This window comes from Acinonyx jubatus, chromosome C1 (assembly GCF_027475565.1).
Source record: "Acinonyx jubatus isolate Ajub_Pintada_27869175 chromosome C1, VMU_Ajub_asm_v1.0, whole genome shotgun sequence".
In the NCBI taxonomy this organism is placed as follows: domain Eukaryota; kingdom Metazoa; phylum Chordata; class Mammalia; order Carnivora; family Felidae; genus Acinonyx; species Acinonyx jubatus.
Genome location: NC_069381.1, coordinates 19,789,359 through 19,800,477, shown reverse-complemented (window position 1 = coordinate 19,800,477; position 11,119 = coordinate 19,789,359). Strand labels below are relative to the sequence as shown.

The following is an 11,119-nucleotide window of genomic DNA, read 5'->3' as shown; positions in this document are numbered from 1 at the left end:
TAAAGTTTGAGAAGCACTGATCTAGCTAACCTTTCTAGATCTGGATTTTCAATTCTATATCTATTTTCCACCGCTGAATGGAAATTGTATTCCAAGTAAAATTTCAAGACTAAAATGTAAATTTACAAATGTGCCTCAGTAAGAAAAAAAAATTGGGAAGCATTCTCTAGGGAAACCACATACACTTGAATGAATCACTTAAAGAGAAGCTTTTATTTATTTATTTATTTTTTTTAGTGTTTATTTATTTTTGAGACAGAGACAGAGCATGAGCAGGGAAGGGGCAGAGAGAGAGGGAGACACAGAATCTGAAGCAAGCTCCAGGCTCTGAGCTGTCAGCACAGAGCCCGACGCGGGGCTTGAACTCAGACTGCGAGATCATGACCTGAGCCGAAGTTGGACGCTCAACCGACTGAGCCACCCAGGCACCCCAAACAGAAGCTTTTAAAGCTGCAACTCCTAGCCATTCCCAGAAATGATTATAATCAAAAGTCAGATACCAATTTTGAGACGAGACCCTTAAAGATTTTGCCCCAAACTAAAGAAACCCCAAACACACCCATTTTGTTTGCTTGTTCACCCATCCCTTACAAGAACCTTCTTCTCTTTTTTTAAATGTTTATTTATTTTTCAGAGAGAGAGAGAAAAAAAAAACCAAACAAACAGCGGGGGAGGGGCAAAGAGAAAGAGGGAGACACAGAATCTGAATCAGGCTCCAGGCTCTGAGTTGTCAGCACAGAGCCTAATGTGGGGCTCAAAACCATGAACCGTGAGATCATGCCCTGAGCCAAAGTCGGATGCTTAACCAACTGAGCCACCCAGGCACCCCAAGAACCTTCTTACCATAAGGTGAAGTAGTTGCTATTTTACAAGACAGATGACAAACCCTAACCCCACTTCTTCCTAAGGCCACTGTCAGGAAGCACAAATAAATTAATCCATCCTCTACCATGGAGTTTGGGCTTTCCTGTAACAGGTTGTGATACCTGCCTTGCCCTAGTAGTGAAAACAACAATCTTATAATATGGTCAAGCTGTCCCCTGTCAGACATACACTTTGTGAATGAACAATGTAATAGATGCTGCTCAGTGGAGCCTACTTTATGCCAGGCACTAGGATGCCAAGGAACAAGACAGTCAGCCCTCATGAGTTTGTGTTAAATAAGTAACACTTATTTAAATTTGAAATTACACTTGAGAAAGATACTGACGAAAAAACATGGGTGCTAAGACAGTCTATTTTAGCAAAGGAACCTGACACAGTTTGGATTAGTGGATTTCTACCAGGGCTGCAAATCACAGTCACCTGGGACAGCCTCTAACCACAGCAAAGCCCAAGCCCCACCCCCCGCCAAACAATTCAGAACTCTGAACCCTGGCCACTGGATTTTAAAGATCGTTTGTTCCCCAGGCATTTCTGACATGCAGCCAAGGTAGAGAACCACTGGTCTGGGGCATCATGTGATAGATATTAGGGATAGATAGGTCATTAACACAGTGCCTGCCCTCCAGAAGCTTACCATCAAGTGGAAAAGACCCAAGTAAGTAGAGGTATCAGCAAATTGCTCTAGTGACATGAAGGAAAGAAACCTCAGATATTGGATAGTGTTTCCCTTGGTACAAGGATGGGGAAGTGATCTCAGAGAGCTATATAAGGTGCTTTTACCTATGTCAGCAAGGTTTGCTTGCTAACGATGGGTCCTCAGGCTGAATCATTCTTTGTATCTTTTAATTTTTTTTAGTGTTTATTTATTTTTGAAAGAGACAGACAGACAGACAGACAGACAGTGAGCAGGGAAGGGTCAGAGAAAGGGAGACACAGAATCGGAAGCAGGCTCCAGGCTCTGAGCTGTCAGCACAGAGCTTGGTGTGGGGCTCAAACTCACAAAACTGCGAGATCATGACCTGAACCGAAGTTGGACACTTAACCGACTGAGCCACCCAGGAGCCCCTCTTTGTATCTTTAATAGGTCTTAAATATTGCAGAGTTGTTTTATTTATTTATTTATTTATTTATTTATTTAGCATTTATTCATTTTTGAGAGACAGAAACAGAGCGTGAGTGGAGGAGGGGCAGAGAGAGAGGGAGACACAGAAGGCTCTGAGCTGTCAGCACAGAGCCCAATGCGGGGCTCAAACTCGTGAACCGCAAGATCATGACCTGAGCCAAGGTCAGACACTTAACCGACTGAGCCACCCAGGTGCCCCTGTTTTTTGTTTTTTAAATAAAAACTGACTTCCGTCCGTGAGGGCATCGCAGACGTTATTTAAGCTGAGTTTTGACACTTGATTAGGAAGGAGTTTTCTGAGGAAATAATCTTAAATATGTAGTCTGAAATATGAACAAGAATTAGGAGGAAATGTGTATAGGCAAGGGAAGGGTCTGTGCAAAGGTCCAGAAGCAGAAAAAAGCATGGGGCCTTATAAAAACTGAGAGGAAGTCGACAGCAAGGCAAAGAGCAAAAAAGGATGAAACAGAAGTTCTCAAAGTGCCATCCCTGATCTAGCAGCATCAAGTGATTTGTTAGAAATGCAAGGTCTCAGGCCTCATTCCAGATCTAAATCAGAAGCAGGGGGCAGCCTATGTAATATTAAGGATTTTGGATTTTATTCTAAGATTAATGAAAAATAACTGAGAGGTTTTAAATAGAGGGATAACATAATCAGGATAATAGCAGCTAAATGGTCTGGCATTAATAGCTGAGCAAAAACTCCTCAAAATCTAATTTTTGTAATAATCAGGATCAGAAACCATAATGAGTCTTTAAATCAAGGGTCACAATCATAATGCTTTTAAGGCTAAGTGGGTAAGGTGAATGAGCGAAGAGGGTGATGTGGAAAACTGGAAAGGCTGCCCTCCAGTCAGCTGCTAGCTACTGTTCTGGAGCCACACACAAAGAGGTGCCCCATAGACATCTGCTGAGTGAAGGAATACACTGGGAAACCTAGGGATCCCTGACACAACTGCTTAAGAAAAGAGAGGGCCCCTTCTAGGGAATCCCAACTTCTCCTTTCTTCAGATGTGACGGTTTCCCAGCCTGGCTAGGCAAATCTGGCATCAAACCAAAATTTCAAAGAATAACCACCTTTTGTTTCTTAGTCCAAGTAGCAGAGGGATAAAAAGCAATTCAACAAACAAGATGCCAATAACCCAGCCAGCTCACCTCCCACATAGAGCTTCTACCACAGAGCAAATGACCCATTTGGATGAATCTATAGTAGAAGCCTGAGCTTGGGAATGCTGCTTGTGATAGGCTGCCCAGGAACAATCCTCCCCTGGGCCCACAAAGCTGCCAGCACCCTCCCTTCAGCAGGTCAAATCAGAAGCTCTGGCTCAAGGCTCTCAACCGTTAGAAGACATGCAACATGTTTGTATGCTAGGCTTCCCAGGACTAAAAAACAACAAACACAGTTCTGTTGAAAGCTTACTAGGAGCAAGCAGAAACTTTTTGACGGGGAGCAACTTAAAGCACCGGCAAAAACCCACTGATTTGGTTTCTTGCCACAGTAGCACCTCACCAAGATTTACCTACAGACCACAGATGATGAGGGAGTGGTTACACATTTCTGACTGAATCAGGTTAAAAAACACGTTCCAGTGAGGTTCAGGATGCAGAAAAGGATTGCGACAGACGTTTGTGTAAAGGGAACAAAAAGGGACTGCCTTATTCAGACACATCCTCACCCAGTTCCTCAACTGAGAAAGTCAAGGGTCTCAGACTCCCATCTGACAGTGGCTACTTGTCCTGGCCTGGGATGCCTGCACAGCAGGTACCCAGGGACTCCGCAGATCTTGCCCTACTCAGGTCATGGCTCAGAGATCTTCAGGGGAAGCCCCGAGAGGCTTCATGATGAACAGAGTTCCTGCTTCCTACCTCTTCCTTAAAGATCCAGAAACCATTTTCTCCCAAGTCAGAATAACTGAAGAGACAGGCTTCAAATCTGAGTAGAATCAAAATTTCAAAAGACTTTTATCTAGATACATGTGGCTGAATTCCTATTTACTAATAACTGAAGCACGATTTGCCATGGAGGGTTTGATACCTACTGTCTTAACTAGATTTCAGAGCAGCCCATTTTATTCCTGTGCCCAGATTAATTTTCAGAGTCCAACTGACTTGCCTACATATAGCACCAGAGCTAAGATCTGGGGCAAATGTTCCCAGAACCAGTCTACCGTTAACTAGTTGGTGCCATCTCTCAGGTATCATGTAGAGTCTCTATGCCCTCAGAAGTGACGATGATCGTATCTGACATTTATGTAGGGTCAGATATTCATAAGCACTCTATTTTCACTTATCTCACGTTAGTAACCACCCCACAAAGTGGGTACTTTAAGGTTCGTTTTACAGATGCAAAAACTAAGACATGGCAAGGTTAAGTGACTTGCCCAAGGCTACAGTTAGTGGCAGAGTCAAAAGGTAGACTGAGTAACAATGGCTCCACAGCCCAAGCTCTTCATCAGCAGACTGTACTGCTGTTCTCAGGATACAGTCGGTCCATCCATAAACACCAATCAAGCATCTGGGCACCAAGCACTTGACTAGACAAAAGCACCTATTCACGCAAAACAACCAGAAAAACTACTTTTACTCAGTCTATGCTCAATGCAATAATCCATGCTGAATGCACCCCCAGATCATACTTCCTAGCTAAACACTGAAACAAAAACCTAAAAATTAAGCCCTGAAAAGTAAAGTGAAAACATCCCTGAGACTTCTCTCCCCTTTGGTGGAGAGCACATAGTGCTTCCAACATCTTCATCATCTCTGTCCCTCACCTGGCCCATGCCGCAGAGTCCAAGATTTAAAAAACAAAACCCCAAACCAAACAAACTCTAAATAGAGATCACAAACTTATTCTCCAGGCAGGGAGCCAAAACAGACATTCCACAAGGTCAGTCCATAAATTCCTATTTAGAATTTTCAACCTGAATTCAAGGAATAGCTCATTGTTTATTTAGGTCATACCACCAAAACACCCAACCAGAAACCAGTTTTCTTTGCTTTCCTCTCTGACCCAACATCTTTTAGAGGTTGGCAAGAATACTCACAGGCAAGCTTGAGGGTCTTGACTGAAGACTCAAGTTCATATCTTCTTGCCCTCCCTTACTGGAGGTCATTGAGGGGGCTGAGGATGCCTGAGACCCAAATGAATCTTGAGATAACTCCTAAAATAAGAAAACAAAAGCTGTGAAGGCCTGGTACTGATAAACCAGGCAAGCTTGCTTCATGGTTAATGGGCTATGGGGCTGTCTCACAGAGGGCCAGTGAGAACAAGAAACTGCCCAATTGCCCGCAATATTATCTGAAGGAAGAAAAATACAAGGTGTGGCTCTTAAGACACATGTCAAGGAGCACCAGGTGATGTACGGAATTGATGAATCGCTATAATATACACTTGAAACTAATAGAACACTGTGAACTAATTGGAATTAAAAAAATAAAGTTGTTGGTTGGATTAAAAAAAAAAGGACTTGTCAAAATGGATGTAAGACTCTTTCTGAATGGCACTGCTGACCATTTATCACCACAGAGTGTTGTTTCTTCGAGTTAAATGTTGAAGTATGGCTAACTATAATTTTATGTATCAAGGAATGAGACTAATTAAAAAAAAAAATCCCTCTGCATTAAAATGAGTCCTGCTTCCTTCAAAGACATTGCCTTAGGGTGAGATATTCATTCCAATAATGCTACCAATGCACAGAATCTTTAGTGGATCTGTCACCACTCGGTCATTTCTTCTCTTTTTTGCTTTTTAAAGAATAAAACCCAAATTGTTATTTTTAAGCTTTATCACCTACCTTGTTCACAGACATGACTACAAATGAATGTTAGCTATTTCCTAAAATCAAATCCACCTTCAACAAATGAAAGGACTCGCCACCATGGAGAATATTCTAAGCTATGTGATGTCAGCTCTGATGGCAGTTTCAAATGAAGGGGTCCGAAATACCTTGAGCAATAGCAGAATGTAATGGCAGTTGGAATGAATGTACAGTACAGCCTCCCAAAGCAACTGTATTTAAAAAGACCAAACTCACTTAGATGTTCAAGTTCTGAACGCTAGTATTAAAAAAAAAAAAAAAAAAAAAAAACAGTCCCGTTATCTTTAATTTCTTATCCATCTATGCAACTTTCCATTGCCCTATTTCTTCATCAGTAAGGAAAGGTACAGGTTTTTATGCAGTTAAGGTTATGCCTTTATTAGTTCAATCAATCCAGTTAGCATGTTTACCCAGAGTTTAATTGGTTTTTAAGTGCACATTTGAGAACCAATTTGTATGGCAAAGTTTTCGGGACAACCAATCCCCGAGTTGCCTGTAGTCACATGTAGGGAGGGGTGAAAGGCAGAGGTGCCTTACCTGCGGTGGAGGGAAGCGCTGCTGGGAATAGGCAGTTTGCTGGGACTGCTGAGACTGGGGCTGAGGGTATGCAGCCTGCTGGGAGAGCGTCGAGGAGGCTGGCTGCTGAGGTTGCTGCTGCTGGTAGGGAGACTGTGCCTGTGGCTGTGAGTAGGGGGGCTGGCTCTGGGGGTGCTGCTGCGTCGTGGATTGCTGCGAGGGGTACGGAGTCGGGGACTGCTGATGTGGAGGCTGGGATGGCTGCTGGGAATAGGGAGGCTGAGAAGACGGGAGCTGTGGCGGCTGAGACTGCGGCTGCTGCTGATAGGAAGGCTGGGCGTGAGGGTTCTGGGATGGTGGCTGCTGGGAGTAGGGTGGCTGCTGCTGCTGGGGGTGAGGACTTTGCTGGTTGTAATATGGAGTCTGGCCCTGTTGACCATACCCACTGGGGCCTTGTTGTCCGTAAGGAGGAATCTGTAGGAAAGGAAAGGATACTTTTAGCACAGACTCTTCTGGATGAAGAAAGGTATTCTGTCAGAAGCTACGCCGTAAGGATGGGTATAGAAAGCAGGCAAGCCAAGCCTCCCACTTAGAAGGCCCATGGTTTCTCCTACCATCCCTCTCTCAACTGAGCCAGGAAGGACAGCCAAGCTGGGTTACTAGTTGGTTTGTTTACAAGTAGAATGCATTCATCCACAGAAAATTTACACTATTTAATATTTGAGCAACTTACAAGAGTTCAAGAGCAGCTGTTTTTACCAATGAACCTACTCTTTTTATCATGGCCTAGACTGTTTTTGTAAGTGCTAGGAATCTGCACCCTAGCCACAACGAATAGTCAACAGCAGCCTGGCTCAGCCAACTGAAAACTGGGTTTAGTAACCCAGACAGTGTGCAAATCTCTAAGCTACTCGGGCTCTCTTTTTCATTTAGTCTTCATTCAAAAAATATCTGAAAGCCTACCTGTTTACTTGTACGAGGCATGATTCTAGGCACTGGGGATATATTTGGTAAGCAAGCAAAACCAAAAAACAACAAAAAACAACCAACCTAATAATATCTACCCATCTTTTCCTCCGTTTTCTCATTGGAAAAAAAATCCAAACAAAAGAAAACAAAATAAAACAAACAACAAAAAACCCCAAAGTGACAGTATCCTATTTTCTATATTTAAGAGCATACTTTAAAGTCTTAGAAGTAAAGTTAGGTTTTATATTCTGTCCATCACCATTTTCAGTATGAGTATTACTCAAATATAAATGATAGAAAATGCTGTCAAAACAAAAAAATGACAATAAAAAGATAATGGTGCAGATGGCCAGACAAGAGGAGATGAGGGAAATCTTAACATTTATAACAGCACTGTTAGCATCGTTATGGTTCGGTCTTCCCCTTCTCTTCTATTCCCAGTCCCTCCTAACCATTCATTTTGAATCAGCTATATGCTGAAGGCCTTGGGAAACGTGAAGGGTCTTTTCCATCCCCAGGGCTCAGGGCATGAGGGGCTTTTCTTGGTAGCTGTGGATAGGTGCCTAGCTGCTGCCTTTCTTCCCACCTTCCCAGAGATCACTAGTCAGTGAATACAAGCAGGCCAGCCAGGTCAAAGAACACAGATCTGTACAGCCTGTGGCCAGGGAGTTTTCCTTCAAGCACACAGGGGATGGTACCCACAACCTTGGCCTTGTAAGCAGCCTACTGGAGCCAACTGAGTTAGTTGGTCTATCCTCCTTTCAAGAGATTTAGATGCCAGAGACACATTCTGATTCTATAACTCAAGACCAGATCATGGACAGCAACAAGGGTTAAGGTAACTGGAGTCACCATCTACCTGCTGTGCATAAGAGAGGCCGCCCATGGTACTCTGCGCCCGGCCCTGCATGGCCATCGGGTACCGCTGCGGGGTCTGGGACCCATATGGCTGCCCTGGGTACCCATGTCCTTGCTGCGGTCCTGATGAAGGTCCCTGTTGTTGCGAGTATGGGTTAGTCCCGCCATATGGCTGAGGTCTCATCTTGCCCATCTGATCCATTGGACTGGATGGCTACAAAATAAAAAGCATTTCATTAACCTGAAGCTTTGATAGCCCCTGGCCAATATGAACATAAACCCAAGCGTATAGGTCTGTATGCCACATAGAAAAACAGTTACTGTGAAAAAACAATGGTACAGACCCAGTAACCCGTGGGCAAGTCACTTAACCTTCCTCAGAACCTTGATTTTATCATTTGCAAAATGAAAATACCACCATGAAAACATCTTGTATAAGTGTGGTACTACTTGAGATCCAAGGGAAAAACCATGTATAGAGCAATGAATATATGTACTTTATGATGCAGAAAATCAGAACAAAGGCCCTGCAAGCTGGGAGAGGACATTGCTGCTATATCTTGTTCAACACCACCAAAACTAATGCTTCAATACTGTGGTTGGGAATTCAAATACATAAGCATCTAGATGTTTCCATTCTTTAAATAGTAGAATCCCTTTTCTGCATATCTGTAGACCGTTCATACTATGCCACAAGCACTTAAATTTATGCTTTCTTCCAAATGGGTAACATGGCTAAGTTACAGTTGTTGAGAGCCTTGGGCATCTCAACTGAAAAGTTCATCTCCTTTAATATTCAAGAGTTTGAATGTGTAAGAAGGATTATAACTTTTGTCTCTTTAAAGGACAAGGCATAGAGGTATACCAATAATGGAAACTCAAAGTACAATTCACAAGTATTTGGCTATATGTATAGCTTTCCTTCAGCTCTTTGAGTGACAAGTTCAATCTCATTCACTTTCTGACATAACTCTACCCTACTGGAGCTACATAGGATAGAGCCCAGCATATTTCCCAGCCAGAGATGCCTACCCATATCAATGTGGGCATGGGGGGTGGGGTAGAGGGAGTGTCTCTAAACACCTTAAATAGATACACCCAAGTTGAGAAGTAGGCTTGGACCAGACACAAAACTTGGAAACTAAATTTTAATTTGGGAATGGGCAGTAGATATTAATACCCTGGACCTGAAGATCATTAGCTCTCAAATTAAGAAGGAGTTCAGTAGTTCTCAAACTTTAGCCTGCATCAAAATCAGCCAGAGGGCTTGTTAGAACACAGACTGATGAGACCCACACACACCTGGGGTATCTGACTCTGCAGGTTCAGGGTTGGGCCTTGCATACATTATCTGTAACAGTTCCCCAGTGATGTTGATGCTTCTGGTCCAGGAGCCACACTTAAGAACTTTAGATTATATCTAGGGTCCCCCTTCCTGTTCCATTATTCTGTAGTTAGTAAATTATTCTGTAATTTAAGGTGTGTAAGACCTTAAAACAACAAAACCCCTCTAAGGGGAGGGAGGCACATTCAGATAACTGGTTCTCTGTACATATCTTTCTTGGGGGGCAGAGTACTACATAATTATTTTATAATAGAGGGAAAGTCAAGCTATCATGAGGAAATGGATAAGACAAAAAGCTACAGAAACTATTCTTCTAAATACCAAGAGGAAAAAAGCTGAGGCAAAATTCTCTTAGGCTACAGCAGAATCTCAGCTAAAAAGGTTAGCAATGATGATGGGAGCACCCTTCAAGTTTCTAAACTACAGTGAATCACAGTAAAACTGTATCCCAAATTACTACTACATGTCAACATTATTAAAGTGTTGTTTCAATCATCCTACATAAACCATTTTTGTTTAAGTCCTGCCTCTGTGTCAGAAGCTCTAAGAAAGCTCTCAGTCATTAATTTTGGAGCTACACAGATTCTTTTGGGGCTTTTTAGGAAATTCAGATTTAACAACAATTGGACTAGTGAGTAATAAATGGCATGTGGTCTTCCCCAGATACACCTGGCAGTGAAGCCAAAACACCACCAGTCCTCCCCATACAGAGCTCAGGGGCTTACGCAGCTAAGTTATGCCACATATAACGACCAGATCCTCATCTCATCCCAAACTGCAGCTGCTCTCCATGTGTCTCCCAGGTGACACCCTCTTCCCAGGTGAAGAGACTGCATTTACTGAACAGGGAGACTAGCCCACTCTGGGTATCTCTGTCAGTCCAGGTCTCCCCACAACACAAGAGGGGCAGTCATTACCATGGTTACTATGGAGCTTCTAGAGCAGCAGCTATCAACCAGGGCTACCGATCAGAATTTTCTGTGAATTTCACAAATGGAATCTCTAGGGAGAGACGCAGGCACTATAGAGTCTGCAAGGGCTTGGGCCCACCCACCCTCTCCACCCCTTAAGATCCTTGGATGATTCAGATGTGTACTACTGAGATCTAGACACACTGTCCGATCAAATTTTCTGTGACAGGTGACTATTAAGTACTTGAAATATAGCTAGTGTGACTGAAGAACTCGATTATTTTTATTTACTTTTAATTAAATTCATATAACCACATGTGGCTAGTGACTATCATATTGAACTCCACAGTTCTAGAGCAATGCCCACAAATCATTTTCATCTTTCCCTGTCCAACAATAGCTACAAACTCCCTGTCTACATCCTGGACACTATCACATAGAAAGAGCAAAGAATGTAGTACATCTACAGACTTGGGCTCAAATCCTAACTCTACCACTGTCTGACCTTGAACACAAGCCCATCTAAACAGTGACTTTTTCATCTAAAACGCACACAACACACTACACACAGTGCCTGGTATTTAAATGCCCAATAAATAGTAGCCATTATCAATAATGATAAATAGTGCTTCTGCCTGGCTCCAAAGCCCTACACAACGTGCTCCAGTTCTACACATTTTTTCATCCTCACCCC

General features: G+C 43.0%; 1 protein-coding gene across 3 annotated transcripts in view; it reads right to left on the bottom strand.

The window, feature by feature from the left end:
* Nucleotides 1–11,119, bottom strand: part of ARID1A (AT-rich interaction domain 1A) — a 70,411-nt gene that overhangs the window by 35,733 nt on the left and 23,559 nt on the right. For all 3 annotated transcript variants that reach the window (XM_027059970.2, XM_053209572.1, XM_053209573.1), the window contains exons 2-4: nucleotides 8,171–8,383; nucleotides 6,364–6,816; nucleotides 5,053–5,169 (exon numbers count right to left, since the gene is read on the bottom strand). In XM_027059970.2, coding sequence (XP_026915771.1) covers nucleotides 5,053–5,169; nucleotides 6,364–6,816; nucleotides 8,171–8,383 — 783 coding nt within the window. The remainder of the gene's footprint in view (nucleotides 1–5,052; nucleotides 5,170–6,363; nucleotides 6,817–8,170; nucleotides 8,384–11,119) is intronic.